The 17,122-nt window shown below is 41.6% G+C and overlaps 1 protein-coding gene across 1 annotated transcript in view; it reads right to left on the reverse strand.

The window, feature by feature from the left end:
* OCLN (occludin) overlaps window positions 1-13,298 on the reverse strand; it is a 28,194-nt gene extending 14,896 nt beyond the window's left edge. The window contains exons 1-4 of the mRNA XM_073346206.1: window positions 13,142-13,298; window positions 11,173-11,265; window positions 9,676-10,360; window positions 6,560-6,721 (exon numbers count right to left, since the gene is read on the reverse strand). Coding sequence (XP_073202307.1) covers window positions 6,560-6,721; window positions 9,676-10,360; window positions 11,173-11,222 — 897 coding nt within the window. The 5' untranslated portion in view covers window positions 11,223-11,265; window positions 13,142-13,298. The remainder of the gene's footprint in view (window positions 1-6,559; window positions 6,722-9,675; window positions 10,361-11,172; window positions 11,266-13,141) is intronic.
* Window positions 13,299-17,122: the final 3,824 nt, after the last annotated feature.

The following is a 17,122-nucleotide window of genomic DNA, read 5'->3' on the forward strand; positions in this document are numbered from 1 at the left end:
CAGGGTGTTTTACATCCGAAGTGTTTTCCAAGGAAGAGTCTCAAAACATTCAATTTTCTTCCAGATTTTATTTGATATGGCATCAGAAGTATTTTTTTAACTCCAAAATATCACTTAACTGATTTTTCCCTGCTTTTTTAATAACTAGAGATCTCTATGAATAGAGAAGGGTTTAGGGTTGGCACAAGAGGTCAATATCCTGCATCTCCTCATCAATACCAGTTTTTCAAATTCTATTGTGGGACTATTACGCCAATGTTCTTGTTCCCACTAATTGTAGCAGATGGAGCCACCCTAAAAGCAGACATGAAAGCCTAGTCAGTGCCATTCTGTAACTGCTAAGCCAGGAGAAAAGTGCTTATCGTACCAGATCAGCTTCAGTCTAATTGTGCTTCTGCTGATGAAGAAGAGGCAGCACCAGCATGGCCTGGAGCAAGGAGACATACCACACAGACACTCAATAGTAAAGAGAAAAGGAGTACTTGTGGCACCTTAGAGACTAACCAATTTATTTGAGCATAAGCTTTCGTGAGCTACAGCTCACACACACAGGAACAAATAAGAGACCTAAGTGCATCTCCACTAGTAAAAGGTATACATATAATTCACCACCCATGGAAGTTGTAGCATAGCCAAGGTTCATGCTGTACCCATCATGTCATCTGTTGTGATACCATGGTAAAGATGCCCAAGCCCTGGCTTCACTGCAGCTTTCACCCTTACTCTCATCAGTAGTCAATTGCTGCTACAAAGTTTGCTGGCATGGACAAGGCTCCAGAAAGGTAGATCAAAAAGAGAAAGAAGCTACTTAATTTAGAATGGCAGCGGGCAAGAGACAAACAAAAGCTCTCAGAATGCTGCACTGGTAGGATCTCAACTCTTACTTTCCCCCACACACTACAGACAAGGGAAAAAGCAGCAACAACTTCTAAAAACCTATATTGCCGTAAAGAATGAGTGTTACTTATGAACCATGTACAAAGTTTGTGCACTCTGGATGACAGGACCAGTTTCCATGGTATGCATCCGATGAAGTGAGCTGTAGCTCACGAAAGCTCATGCTCAAATAAATTGGTTAGTCTCTAAGGTGCCACAAGTACTCCTTTTCTTTTTGCAAATACAGACTAACACGGCTGTTACTCTGAAACCTATTTTTATCTCCCTCTCCCTTCCTAGCTGTGGGAATCAGCTCTGTTAGCCGATAGAATGTTCAAGTGCACACAAAACCCTTCACTTTTTGCCGTAGAAAAATATACTTGGAGATTATACTACACTGCTTACAGGGAGAAAAAAAAAAGGGGGTGGGGAGGAGATGCGGGAGGAAAAACAACCTGAGGAGAGGGAAGCACAATTTAAAAAACCACCCAAGCTAGTAAATAGACATATTTCCTTAAATAAAAGTCCAAATAAGGTTGTTCATAAGGGCTCAATTCTTTTTCAACATAAAATCTTTGAAGAATAAGGGTATGGCTTCACAAACTTGTGCCAATTTAATTACATTTAGCTGAACTAGTGAAAACTTATGTGGGCACATTCCCATCTGTTTAAGCCTGGCAACGTAGTTTGCCCCTGTAAATTCAAACCAACATAAGCCAGGTTTAAATCAATGTGGGAGTGTCCACAAAGTCACATCAATGTAACCAAATTGGTTTAAAAGTCACACCCCTTACATTATGCTAGTGCAACTCTAATTAGACCAGAATTTAGGCTGGAGGAAAATATGACAAGGAAACAAACACATTTAGATATCCACCCTTTAGCAACTGTCCTTCAGTCTCAGGTTATGTCTACACTAGCACCTTTGTTGGTTGGTAAAACTTTGTCAGTAACACACACCCCTGACTGACATAAGTTTCACCGACAGACGCACCGTTGTGACAGCACTATGTCGGCATACAGTGACTACACAGGAGACCTTACAGCGGTGCAGCTGCTGTGGTACAGCTGTTGTAGTACTGCTGTAAGGTCTGTAGTGTAGACACAGTCTAAGAGAGGAATGTAACTTATTCTGGACAACATGAGCTTTAAAGGACAGGACACAAACACAGCTTGCATGTAGATAAAGCATCAATGTGTTTTCCTCTTCAAACACATATGAACAATTGCAAATTAGAGCATAAAGTTAGGATGTACATTCAACAAGGTTTATCAGCAGAGGAAACATTTAGTTGTCCAATTTAGGAAAAAACTCATGCATTTTAAATCCACATTACTGTTTAGTTATTCCCACGTTAAAAAGTCTGTTTTGACAGTGTTTTCACGAATGCATGAATCGTTTACAGCTAGGAAGAGTTCAAATCCTGATCAGGTCACACACGAAAGTTTAGAAGTTGGAACGAAGACCTCAGAAAAAGTGTGTTGACTTTTGACACATGGAAAAACAGCACATAATGGGAACAATGGAAGTTATCTACTTAGGATGGAGAAGTAGAGATCTAGAAATGGCAATCAGAACAGAGATATTTTGGCAGAACTTGGCTGGTAGAGCAACAAGAAAGAACGGAGGAGGTTCCTTAGACCAGATGTCTTACCCATGCTCTCAGCATATATAGCAGAGGTGGGCAAGCTATGGCCCGCGGGCCACATGGGGACAGTCCTGCTCGGCCCCTGAGCTCTTGGCCCAGGAGGCTAGCCCACTGTTCCCCCATCCCTGCAGCCACGCCTCCACGCGGGCAGCACACCTGCACGCTCATGCAGGGCAGTGTGTCTGGCTCCAGCTGGGCGGCCAGACAAGCTACTCTGAGCTGCATGGTAAGGGGGCTGGGGGGGTTGGATAAGGGGCAGGAAGTTGTTGGATGGGTGGAAGGATTCTGAGGGGGGCAGTCAGGGGGCAGGAAGTGGGATGGGTTGGAAAGGGGGCGGGGCCAGGCCGTTGGGGCTGCACAGCCTTCCCTATCTGGCTCTCCATACAATTTTGCACCCGATGTGGCCCTCGGGCCAAAAAGTTTGCCCACCCCTGGTATACAGGCTCCCTGCTGTGAAGCACGGCCAGGCTCTCTCAGAGCTGCAGACCCCAGAAGCTCTCCATTGGAACCCTGCCTGACTTTTGCCAGAAGTTCATAAAAACTACTATGTTCCATGTTTGTTTTCAACCAAGTGGCATTTTCCGACTAAAACCACTTTCATCAGAAAGTTCAGAACCAGCTCTATCACCAGACCCCATTCCCACAAGAAGTCTTTCAGTGGACCAGGAAAATAGACTTTACTTGTACTTGTCTGATATTTCTACTTTTTAAAAAAAAAAAAACACAAAAACAAACAAACTTCACATCATCTTTATAAAGCAGCCAAAAAAAACAAAACCGCAAACTCCACCCCCAAGAAACCCTGAACTTTAAAAACAAAATCTCTCCCCTTTACAGTCACTTAATATCATACTAGTTCACGGGTTCTCAGACTGTGGGTCGGGACCCCAAAGTGGGTCATGACCAGTGTTCCCTCTAATTTTTCCCAGCGTGTGTGGACTTAATTTTTAAGTGGACTAATATGGAGGTGCTGTGTGACACATCACCTCCATATTGGTGCACATAAAACTTCATATGGTAGGGTGGGGCCCGAGGGGTTCGGAGTGTGGGAGGGGGCTCGGGCGAGAGAGAGAGAGGGGACTCACTGGCCATGGCAACTCCGGCGGGCCTGGGCCAGGCAACCTGCATGGCAGCTGCACAGCTTACAGGGAACCTAGGTTGTGACACCATTTTAATGGAGTTGCCAAGGCTGGTGTTGGGCCCCAGCAAGTCTGAAGCTGAAACCCAAACCCCACTGCCCAGGGCTAGTTACATGGCGCCCCCGCCCCCCCGGGCAAAAGCCCTTGGGCTTCAGCTTTGACCCCCCCTATTGCCCAGGGTGGTGGGACTCAGGCCATGGGATTCGGGCCAGCTCAGTCTTCAGTCTCCCCTCCTGAGGTCATGTTGTAATTTTTGTTGTCAGAAGGGGGTCACGATGCAATGAAGTTTGAGAAAAGTGCTGTCCTAGTAGTGCTGTCCTAAGAACAGATACAAGATTTGGGTCATTTCAAAATGTCAGGATACAATAGACAAGTCCCAGGTGTGTTGTGAAGGAAGTGTGCTTCCCCTTGATGTCTTAACACCAGATGAGACGACAGGCAGTGAGACGTCAAAAGGGAAAACACCGCACTTCCCTTCAAGCCCAGCTGTTACGCTGGAGAAATGACTGGGCAGCGCTTAAGTTTAAAAATTCATTTTAGGGTCTTGAACTAGACTTTGCCGCCAAAATGTGTCACGATTTAAGAGAGTTCTGTGCCCAGTTGTGCCACAAGTTGTGTAACTTTTAGTAAGCTGAACTCTCAGCTCCTCAGTCACCTCCATCTGTGCATATCCTAAATTAAGGGATAATTTTGGTGAGGCATGAACCCAGGTACCACAGTGATGGGTGCACTATCAGAACCTGAATAAAAGGGGTAGTTGTCAATCATTCTTCACTTTTGAAAGTTAGTCCTGTTCAGTTTGGAAGTCAGAGGCAAAAATAGTCTTTGTCACTATATTCTCTCCTTCCTCAGTCTCATTGGCTGTGAAGCATGATTAACTTTTCAATCAATGACAATTTCTTCAAAACCAGGAACAGAACAATCTTTTAACAAAGCAATTTCCAGAGCTCCCTAGGTTTCATTTCATGCTATAATGTGATTTTTCTGGGCAGACAGAGAGGGTCTCTGAAAGGTAAGACACTTAGCAAAAACTTCACACAGAAAACAAAATCTTTTCACCTCAAGTAGTACTCCCTTAGTTTCATATAAAGAAAAGGAGTACTTGTGGCACCTTAGAGACTAACCAATTTAAATCTCTAAGGTGCCACAAGTACTCCTTTTCTTTTTGCGAATACAGACTAACATGGCTGAAACCTTAGTTTCATATAAATGTTCAGAGAGTGTTCTAGTTCTCAAGAAGACCTAACCCTAGAAGTTTAAGAGCTCCGGGGGGTGGGGAGGGTTGTATGGAGTGGTAAGATTGATAAAAACAAAACAACCCACCATTTTCAAAATAATCATGGACTATTGTGACAACTGTTAAGAGGCTACTACCACATTCCCCAACACAGCCAGTACTGGAACCTTAGCCTGGTATCCAAAACCAAACATCTACTCCTTAAACTAAAAGGAGACCAACATATACAGAAAAAAATAAAATAAACCAAACCACCCCCCTAATTATTTCTAAGACACTGCCAGCCATTAGAGAACTACATGTTCACATGCATAGTATCCAATTCTTCCACTGCAGTGGCAAAGAACTACAACCATCATCACTTAGAGCAGGACTGGGTCTCAGAACAATAAGTTAAACTCATTTTTTCAGATAAAGCTAGGACATGAATTGAAGGAGACTCAACTACCTAGAAAATGTGAAGGTGTAAAAACAAGCTATTACAGACCTATGAGGAGACAAAAGAAACAGAAGAGCAGAAGTCTCTAAAATGTAATCGTAACTGTAATTCAAACAAAGTTTATTATCCTTCACTTTCAGAATATATCTGGCAGTTTTCTGGCCAAAACAATCTTCCAAACCATAAATTCTAAGAGACTAGAAGAGACCTTTGCAACAGAAACTCGCCAAAACCTTAACTGTGGAGAGGCTACCACCTCTTTATACTGACAAAAATAAAAACACAAAAACAAAAAAACCTCAAGACATCAATCATCAGGGTTTTAAGTTTTACTGATAGTTTCCTGTATATTCCGTTTTCTGCCATCTTCAAACACAAGTAAGCAAGTAATGAAAAGACACACCCAGAAACTGTCTCACCGAAACATTTACTTCAAATGAATCTTTATAGCAGTTCCCAGTACAGTCCTGGCTCATGACCTTTACCCAATGAGCACAGGCAGAATCACATGAGTCATAAACACACTTACAAGGTACACAATGAATACTGTGAATGCAGTTACAAGCATTAAGAAATCAAGTACCCCTGAAATTGTGTGTGATTTACTTTAGATTGCGTGATACCCATCTGGGCTTTTTGAAAAGCAGCTACAAGTAAAAGCTAATAAGGATGTTTCTCAAAGTTGGATAACAGATCTCACAGCCCAGTTGCTTGGTTTCCAGAGCGTTTAACTGGGAGACTACATCAAAGTACCGTTACAGTTTTATGTGCTTCCTCTTCCGATTATGTTCTTAGTATCACTGTATAGATTGATTTAATCACCTGAGACCATCTGTTTACAGAGTATTTCGTATAACAATACACACAAGCCCTGAATATTATTAAAATACGATAGTAAATTTTACAATAATTTTACTGTTGGAGACAACCCATCGTAGAAGCTGAAAACCGACACTTAGTTTAACAGTGCTTTTGCTCTATTCCATGTGCAAACTGACTTGTTATTGTGGAGTTGCTCTTAGTACTATGCTCTTGGTAATATTTTCTCCCCCCAGATTTTTAAAGATATGGGGTTGGGTTTTTTTAAAATGAGAGTTTTACATAATCATGTCACTTATAATAGAGGTGAGTCAAATTTGGGGCATAGAAACCTTGAATTTGAAAAGAAATTTGAGGGTTTATACCTGTTTAGAATAAGCATCCAATATGAAAAACTTACCCATTCTTCTACATTGGGGGGATCTTCTTCATAAACCTTTGCTTTATCCCAGAGAATGTTCATTTTACCATAATAATTCATCTGATTTCGGGTCTTTACAGAAAAGTATATGATTATGGCAAGAGCCACAATAACCAAGAATCCCAACACAATGGCAATAGCCTAAAAAAGAAAAAATTTGTAGCAGATATTAGTTAAAGACAAAACCATCCATTCAAGGTGCCAAAAAATCAGTTCAGTGCTCCCCTCCAAAACACCCACAAACAGCTGCCCTTTCCTCCCTCTCCACATAAATCAGCATCCTAATCCAAATTAAAATTCTGACATCTTCCCATCAGATGAACATCCCCAATTTCCAGACCAATAATATGGGCTTTAGAGCATACTGAGCAGTCCAAATTGAAGCTATTTAAGACTAGCAGAGGAGTAAATCCTGCTGGAAACCCCCCTCCCCCCACGCTTTTATACCAAGGAGGATGGATCTTGGGCACCTGCACTGATTTCAGCGGTGCCTGTATGAAACATGAAGAGAACTGCTGCAGGACCACCACCTAGTCAACTTTCTTTTTCTTTTCTTTTTAAGAAACTCCTCAAAGGTGACATGAAAAGGATTTTTTTTAAATTGACCTTCTCCTTTTTTGCTTTTTTATTTTTTGAAACTTTAGACTTTTTTCTTCTTTTTTTTTTTCTTTTTTTTTAAGTTTTAAACCAGAAACATTAGGAAACAAATTTTTTCTCCCAGTAAAAACCAGAAAGGACCTTTCAGGAGGTTTCAAGCATGTTTACTAAGAGCTTTAATACCTTTATTGAATAGGAGTCAAGGATGTTAGATCTTTAGCAAAGGCCCCCTTGATCCCAAATATGAATTTCACTTAATATAGATTTATAAAGAAAAAAGTGAATGGTAACTAAAAGTGACTTGAGAGGTAAATTTTCACTCACATAGCTCATCTGACATCACCCTGAGGTCTTGTCTTCACTGAGCAGGGGGAGGGAAAAGAAAAAAAAAAAAAAAGTGTGTTCTTAACTGGAGTTAACTAATTTGAGGAAAAAAACCCTAGTGAAGGCAAGGCAGTTTGTAGTTTTCACACAAGGTATCAGGTCAGATTAGATTTCCCCTGAAGCAGGTTGAGTCAAAGCCTACTGAGGAGCCTAATCTTAGACTTGATAACCTATACAAAAACTACAAACCACCTCTTCACTAAGATTTTACCTCAAGTTAAAAATACCCCTTCCTTTTCTGGGACCTTAAACAGAGTGCCCACATGTGTTTCAAAACATTCTCTACCTATATCTAGGGGGAAAAAAAAAAAAAAAAAAACACAAAAAACCAAAAACCACACACACGAGAAGACAAGAGACCAAGGAAAACTGTGTTCACTAATTAGGACAGGAGTCCAGAAGTCTACGGTATTGTGCCATTAAACTTCACCAGCTCAGATTTTTTCTGTACATGAATTCAATTAAAATTAAATCTACTTTTTAGAAATGTGGAGATTAGTCAATAATATGGAAACTGCGGCATTCTAAAAAAAGGCCTACCCACAAGTGCCACGGTTGTATTTATCTCAGGCTCTTTTAATCATCAAATACAGGTTTTGAAATTTAGTATTTTATAAAATTCCATTACCCCGACGTATTAGTGACCGCAGTAGCTGAAGATTTATTTAAAAAGGTATTAAATGTATCACCACAAGGTCATATTGGACACCAAGAAGTGGTTATGGCTTATCATAGTGACTTTTTTCTTGCGTGGCTGCTATTAGTGCACATAAATGTGATACAAGAAACTAGGTTAAAAAACACCGACAAAGAAACAAGACTCACATTCACATATAAAGAAAAGGAGTACTTGTGGCCACTTAGCGACTAACACAAATTTATTTGAGCATAACCTTTTGTGAGCTAACAGTAGCTCACAAAAGTTTATGCTCAAATAAATTTGTGTTAGTCGCTAAGTGGCCACAAGTACTCCTTTTCTTTTTGCGGATACAGACTAACACAGCTGCTATTCTGAAAATCCACATGCAAAAACATCCAAAGTAATTAGCTCCTTTTACTGTGACAGGGTAGGGATGTAGTGGGGCAATGGGAAATGAGAAAAAAGGGTTGGCACACTAAACAGATCACCACCAGTTGAAAAGGAAAGGACTTTATTTTGACCTCTTATTTGTATTTATTTTAATTCTATCCATGAGCATGTATGTGGCCCTAGAAAATTCACAGCCATGAAAAATGCATTATGGACATGAAATCTGGTGTTGTTCCCCTGTGAAATCTGTATAGATTAGGTTAAAAGCACACACAAGACCAGATTTCACAGAGGGAGACCAGTGTTTCTTAAATTGGGAGTCCTGACCCAAAAGGGAGTTGCCGTGCGGGGGTGGGGTGGGTTACGGTGTTGGGTGTTTGCAAGGTTATTGTAGGGGGAGTGCGATATTGCCACCCTTACTTCTGTGGGCAGCCAGAGAGCGGCGGTTGTTAGCTGGGTGCCCAGCTCTAAAGACAACATCTCGCCAGTAGCAGCGCAGAAGTAAGGGTGGCAATACCACACCAGGCCATCCTTCCTTCTGTGCTGCTGCTGGTGGTGGCTCTGCCTTCAGATCTGGGCTCCCAGCCAGCCGCTGCCGCCCTCCCGCTGCCCAGCTCTGAATGCACCAGCAGCACAGACGTAAGGATAGCAGTACTGCAACCTCCCCCCCCCCCCCACAGTAACCTTGCAAATGCCCCACAACTCCTTTCTGAGTCAGGACCCCCTACACTTACAACACCATGAAATTTCAGATTTAGATAGATGAAATCATAAATTAATGATTTCATCTATCATAAGACTGTGCAATTGACCAAAATGGACCATGAATTTAGTAGGGCCCTACTCCTGGAGTTTACTATATTCCTGGAAGAATTTAAAAGTTCTTCAGGGGCTCTTCATTTGTTTTAGAAACACTCCGTGCAGTGGGTAAGGTAGAATTTAAAAGGAGTTGGTTTAATGAGCAGAGAAAGTTTAGCTAGATTAGCTATGGATTTTGTACATGACTTTTTGCACTCAGAATTGTTAGATGTATGATTTAGTCAGCTAAAGGGAAAAAACAAACAAACCATTAGTGCATACATACCTCTTGAGGCTCTACCACACAGTAGTGATACAAGTATTGATTCACAAAGATTCCTGTATTTGTAGATGCAGAATATTGGCTGCACAGAGCAATAAGTTGACTGTAGAACACAGATCCTGAAGCTTGTGCAGTTGGGTTTACTGCCATTACATACACTATAGATGCGATGAATACCAAGAAGCCAAGGACAGCACTTACTATTATCAGAATTAGATAATATCTTCTTGTTCTAGACATGTTTGAGTTGGTAACACTTGTTATAAAAATCGCCATTCCAGCAATAAAGCAAAAAGCTGACATTGCAAGTATGAAGCCTTTAGCAGCTCGGGGCTCAATGTAATTTCCTCCAATGCCATAGGCTCCACCATATCCATATCCAGAGCCATAACTGTAACTGCCTCCAAAACCACCATATCCAGGATATCCTATACCAGATCCCAAAGAGGAACTTCCATAGAATTCTAGATCCCAAGGCAACGTGGAAGCAACACAAGCAAAGATGCCTACACACATCACTACAATGAGAATTGACATGATCTTTATTATTCCTGGAGGGGAAGTCCATCTGTAGAAGTGTTGCACTTCATCCTCTGGGTAGTAGGAATAGGCTGGTTGAGAATACATGGGCTGAGAGTGCATCTCCTCAGCATATGTAATGTTGCTTGGTGCATAGTGAGAAGGTTTGCTGCAATAAGATGAAAACATTATCAACTGAAGTTTTTAAGCCATCTCTGAAAAACTATTGTACAAAAAAATCATAGTGCATGACACGTATGCAATGAGATTATGAAGTTATCAGGAACAGACTAATTCAGGAAGTGATCAGAATTAACCAGTTCTTAAAGAAGACCCCCTAAATTTAAACGGAATGCATATATTCCTCCAAAAAGATAGCTTTTACAATGATTGGCTATAAATATTAGAAGGTTGAAATCAATTAACTCTGACCATTGGCATTTAGAGATTACTATAACAGGTGCTCTGGAAAACTTGGAGAGAATGTTTAACAGTGATAATGTGCAGTATTTATTATACACAACAGTAGGGCCCACGTTTGCAAAGGTATTTAGATTGAATAGCACTCAACAATGCCTAATTGATTTAGAAGCCTAAATCTCATTTTCAAAAGGAATTTAGGCACATAGGAGCCTAAACCCCATTGATAGTCAGTTGCAACACTGAGCCTAGCAAAGCCTAATTGACAGTTTAAATTTTATGTTTGATTAGTTTTGTCACTTAGATCTGTAAAAGCATCTTGTAAAGTGGTAAACAAGCTATTAGAACATCCTACACATGCCCCATGTGTTAGACAGATGTCTGCTTTTTCATTAAATAAGCAGCAAGGTACAGTCCAACAGCAGCAACCTGATGATAGTTGACACAGCTACTGTTAACAGTTGTATAAAATGAGCTGTTAAAGATATGAACTCCAACTATGTACACTGCTTATCTGGGGTAAATTAAATTGGTAACCAAAGCAGAAAAGAGAGTATTTACAATTCATCTGGTCGATAAGGTGGAGGACTCTCAAAAGGTCTGGATGACATAGCTGAAGTGCTGGTCCGCTAAATTCAGACTTATTTTTGGTAACTAGGAAAAAAAAAAAAAGTGACAGGCTTAGTAACAAAGCCATCTAAACAGCTTAATGACATAATAGCTAATCTGATCACCTTGCTATTAAGCAGTACAGCTAACTATTCAATCTCTAATAATAATGAAAAGACAAGTAGACAAATCAGTTAGTTTTTCTCTCAAGGCTTTCAACAATTAGAGCTTTCCATTCACCAACTGCAAACAAACAATCCCTTCTATTCCCCCAAAATATGCAGAGACTCCTTCATCCTACACTTTTTTAAAAAAAAAAAAAAAATATACAGTGGTTGATCTTAACACTACGATTTCTCCCCAAAATATCTTGAATTATTTAACAGCTTGCTAGATCTCTCAAGTAGTGACACCATGGATAATTCTTCATGACCATCTACAATTTTCCTTTTTGGAGGGGTGCTTTAGTTTTGCCTTTACCCAGTTTGTTTATGTACTGATACAAAGCAGTACATCATTTCAGATGACCATTGGTAGAGTGCATCTAGTAAATTAATTCAACATTTGGGGATAAATTGGATGTTTCTCTAAACAAGAGTGAGAAAAGACCTTGGTCAATCAGATTGCCCCATGAACTACAGCAAAAGAAAGGACTTGGCAATACTGGCTGGGAAACTTTTGTTATTCACGCATTTAAGAGAGTGAAAATTTTATCTCCACCACACCCACAGTGACAGCAAGTAGTGTATATAGCTAATCGGTTTTTGATGGTGGAGGTTCTTGGTTTTAGAGTCATTATGTGTAGAGTGGAGTACCAAGAACTCTCTTTAAAATTAGCCTTTTAAAATTATGGTTTCAAACAATAAAGATTTCAGTCCCCGAAGTGGTTGTCCTCATTAATTGCTGGGGTAGGAAAATCAGTTCAATAAACATTACCAAAACATTTCACAAACTTAGTTATGCGGAGTACAGCTATTTCAACCAAAATGTAATTTGTTTCAGTGCAGCCTTGAGGTGATACTACTTGAGGTGAAGATAAAGGAAAGAATAGAAGACATTAGTTGCTGAATAATACAGAGTTTCTTTGAGAGGCAAAGAAGAATTTAATGCATGTTTTCTGGTGCATACTGAAAAATCTCTTTACAGAAAAGAAAGCATTCATAACAGACTGAATGCCCTGGTGGAATGGTCACTCCTGAGGAAGAAAATCTTAAGGAAGCAACTTGTTAGAAAAGACTCAACTTTGAACAGGACACCCAGGAAGTACTTATTGACTGCTCCCAAAGGATGTGGTGTTTACAACTTCTGTGGAAAATACATATTAAAATCATATGATTGATTCTTCCCTCCTTGTATTACTCTTTTTTAGAGAGCACTCACATCAGAGAGCAATTGAGACTAAAACCTTATTATAGTGCACAGCCCCAGATGAAGTGAGCTGTAGCTCACGAAAGCTTATGCTCAAATAAATTGGTTAGTCTCTAAGGTGCCAAAAGAGCCCCAGAACCGTAACTTGCAAAAGATGTAACTAAAGAGCCATCATGGTGTCAGGGGAAAAAACGCCCAATGCAACCGAGCATTTAATAAATGAGATCTCCGCATGATCTCGCTATAGTAATGAACAACGCATACTAGTACCCTAGAGACTGGAAGTATCAGCCTTCTGTCTTATTTCGATATTTCAAATTACAAGCCATAAGTATAAATATATACGAAAACTTTTAATGAGAAACTAAAGTCCCCTACATTTCCGCGTCGCTGAGCGCGGGGCGAGGGGGAGACTCCTCCCCGCGACCACTACACAAAGCAAACAACACTATTAACTACACACACACACTCTGCTCTCACCCCCATCCCACTTCGATTTCCCCTTCGGAGGTTTGTAACCCACGCAGGCACTCCGCTCCCGAAGACCATTTACCTTAATGCCAGCAGCGCACGCACCAGCTGGACTCGCCAGAACGCCGCTCTTTAACCTCTGTGCTGTACAACGAGGCGCTGCCAGCCTGCCTGCCTGCCTCTCCCCCTCCCTGCCAAGCAGCCACACCCAGCCGCGGTGCATGCGCCCTGTCTGCACACCTGGGGCTAAAGGACGGGAGCGATCATCCCCCATTCCTCCCTCCCTCCCGCCCCGCGCTCCCGCTGCCGTGCCTGGAATGCGGGGTGGGAGCCGCCCATTGGCTGCTCTCTTCCCCTCCGGCAGCGGGCGGGGCGCTCGCGGCGCGCGACCCCGTCACCTGAAACTCAGGCGCGGGACCAGGCGGCGAACAGGTTGTTCCGGCAGCGCCGCTGGCGAGCGCGTGGAAGGAGCCGGGAACCAGTTTCGAGTGAGGATGGCCAAGCCCTGAGCTTCGAGTGTAAATAAAGAGCGGGCGGGCTGGAGCCGTGCCCGAGGAACGCCGAAGTGCGGGTGGGGGGGATGAGGGGCAGCGGGGGAGCCTCTCACTCTCAGCCCTTCCCTGACGCCACTTCACAGACACTTTAACCCTTCAGCTGGGATGCCTGTGTCGCCCCTCCGCTGCTGTCCAGAACTGCCCCCCTGAGATCAGTGGGCGATTTGGGGGCGCAGTGATGAAGCCCTGAGATTGCAGCTCCTCAGCCCAGGCACCCGTCTTGACGTTGTTTGTAAAATGCCTGTTGTGCTGTAGCAATAAAACAGGAATGGGCACAGCTCCCCGGCCTGTGAGTGTTAGCCCCAGGAAAAAAGAAAGACCTTTTACAATGTTGGGCAGAAATAAACTGGTTCCAATTGAGGGGAAAGCATTAGGGCAAAGGTGATAATCCCTACCATTCTCCCGCTGCCAGTGCCACCCTTTAAATCAGCAGTAGTAGGAGTGGGGTGGCGCTGTTTCTGTGCACCTTTCCCCTTCCTCAACTGCATGCACTAGAAGGAAATAAAAAGAACAAAGCCCTTATAATATATTAACATGCGTTTTGGGGGGGGAGGGTTGGTGGTATAAACTAAGGTTTGAATTTCAACTAAAATTGTTGGACTGGTACAATCCTCTGTCTGGACACACTAGTGTAGGAGTACCTTTTTCAGCTTAACTTAAACCCCTTCCTAAGTACCATAAACTAAACCCCCAAAATATCTGCGTACGGCCTGGTCTACTCTTAAAACTTCAAACTTCAAACTCTTAAAACTATCACCAGCAGGAGAGTGAATTTGTGGGGGGGGGTGGAGGGTGAGAAAACCTGGATTTGTGCTGGAAATGGCCCAACCTGATGATCACTTTAGATAAGCTATTACCAGCAGGACAGTGGGGTGGGAGGAGGTATTGTTTCATATTCTCTGTGTATATATAAAGTCTGCTGCAGTTTCCACGGTATGCATCCGATGAAGTGAGCTGCAGCTCACGAAAGCTCATGCTCAAATAAATTGGTTAGTCTCTAAGGTGCCACAAGTACTCCTTTTCTTTTTTCTTAAAACTTAGGTTGACATAGCTATCTATAGTAGTCAGAGGTGTAAAAGGTCCACTCTCCTGAGCACTATATCATAACTATGCCCACCTCATCCCCAGTATAGAAGCAGGTAGGTTGAGGGAAGAATGCTGTTCTTGACCCAGTTTCTGTTGTTTGGGAAGGTGAAGTTCCTAGAGCAACAGAAAAACCCAGTCTGCTGGGTTTCTGAGTCTACACTATGGTGCTTAAACAGCATAATTATGGCACCTTAGCACCCATAGTGTAAACATAACTTGAGAGTGTCCATATACATAACTTTCCCCTATAAGCAAAGCTCAAAATAGAATGCATTTTAGTCAGGAGCAAAATAAAATTGAATGGAGACAGTGCTTCAGCTTCCTTGGGTGCTGTACCTACCTCCTGAAGCCCTGATAAATTAGATGATCTCAGTCCCAAGAGCTGTATTGGTGTGTCAATCACCTGTGGAGATGGACATTTAACTCTCACATTGATATTCCTAAGGCTAGCTGATCCCAGAGGCAGCTACATAAGAAAGGCCCCTTGCTACTATAACAAAAGCTTTTGTAAAGCGTGAATGGGATTAGTTTTAACAACAGTAGAAACATCTGGTATTGGAGATTGGACTATTTATCCTTGATGTAATTATATTGGAAGCACTAGTATAAGAGCTGGAATTATTTTTACACATTAACTAGTGTGATTCCACCTCTTTGGTAGCAATTAAGACACTTTTCAGTGGATAGGCATTAAGTGTCTTTACCCTTTCCCTTCTACTTTGTCTAATCTAAATTTAAAAAGTAAGCGCTAGTTTCATTTATCAGAGATAATAACAATAAGGAGCAAAAAGAAAAGGAGTACTTGTGGCACCTTAGAGACTAACCAATTTATTTGAGCATAAGCTTTCGTGAGCTACAGCTCACTTCATCGGATGCATACTGTGGAAAGTGTAGAAGATCTTTTTACACACACAAAGCATGAAAAAATACCTCCCCCCACCCCACTCTCCTGCTGGTAATAGCTTATCTGATCAGATAAGATCTTCTACACTTTCCACAGTATGCATCCGATGAAGTGAGCTGTAGCTCACGAAAGCTTATGCTCAAATAAATTGGTTAGTCTCTAAGGTGCCACAAGTACTCCTTTTCTTTTTGTGAATACAGACTAACACGGCTGTTACTCTGAAACCTGTCAATAAGGAGCAAGTTAATCTAACTCCCTGGACATGATACAGCTGACCTCCAGCTGGTACTAATAGCCTAAGGATATCTTCTTACTAATGCCATAAAGCGGTGGGTTAAACTTGTGATTGCATTATTAGTACCAGTGGGGAAGTTATTTGCAAATTCCAATAGTCTTGACAGAGTAATACTAAATCTGTTGAAAAATAATTAATTTAATCACTGGCCTGATTATTTGTTTTCTTTATTTTAAACATTCGAACTGTACTCATGGGTCTAAACAGGAGGGTTGTTTCTCTCTTTCCCCTCCTCCCTCCTGGGCAGCTTAAATATTGCAGGGATTGTGGAAAGACATTACATATCTGGTCTAGGATTTATGCATCCTCAACCTAAGGTTTATTAGATTATACATACAGAAAATTGGTTGGTATCCTGAGCCTGAAAAGATTAACTGACAAAATAATTGATAAATTTACTATCATTATTTGAGAGGAAACATTAAAAAAGTTACTAAGTACACAAGCACAGAATAGTTATGCCAATCTCCAGCCCTGTAAAACCATCAGCCTCCAGCTAGTAATGATAGGTGCATTATAAATATTGATGCATTGAGAGAGGATACATGAAACAATTGTGACAACCAAAAGTACCCATAACTTAACCCTAATACTCCCCTAAGTACTGTCCATTGTTTTGTTAGCCCACTAAACTTCCTCTCCACCCATAATGTTGATATTGTCTTCAGTATTGTGGGTGAAATTCTTGCCTGTTACCTTAACCCCACTGAAAAGCTGAGGGTGAAATCCTGGTCTCTTTGTAGTTCCAGGGTTTGTCCCTTATTGCATGCATTAAGACAAGTAGTGGAGAGGGCTTGTGTAGTCCCATTTCATTTGGATAAAGTTAACCTTGTATTATCTGTATGTAAATTAAGCTCATCAGGACAGGGACCTTGTCTTCTTTTATTTCTATGAAGTTGCACTGTGTAGATCCTGGTCAACCTATCAGCGTTGGTCAGGGGTGTGAGCACCATAGTTAAGCCAACCTAAACCACCATGCGTAGACACGGCTAGGTCTTAGCTGCAGTTGCTGGGGAAGTGGATTACAGACTGACTGACCAAAAACCCCTTCTATGGATGCAGGGAGCAGAGTGTCTATACTACAAGAGCATAGCACCCATAGTGTAGACATGACCTCAGTAATTACATATGGTTTAATGTTCTGTTGTATTACAAAATGATAGATCAACTGCACATACATCCAGAGAAGGTTCTAAACAAGGACTCTGGTAAAATAAAAAAATG

Source organism: Lepidochelys kempii, chromosome 5 (assembly GCF_965140265.1).
Source record: "Lepidochelys kempii isolate rLepKem1 chromosome 5, rLepKem1.hap2, whole genome shotgun sequence".
Taxonomy (NCBI): Eukaryota; Metazoa; Chordata; order Testudines; family Cheloniidae; genus Lepidochelys; species Lepidochelys kempii.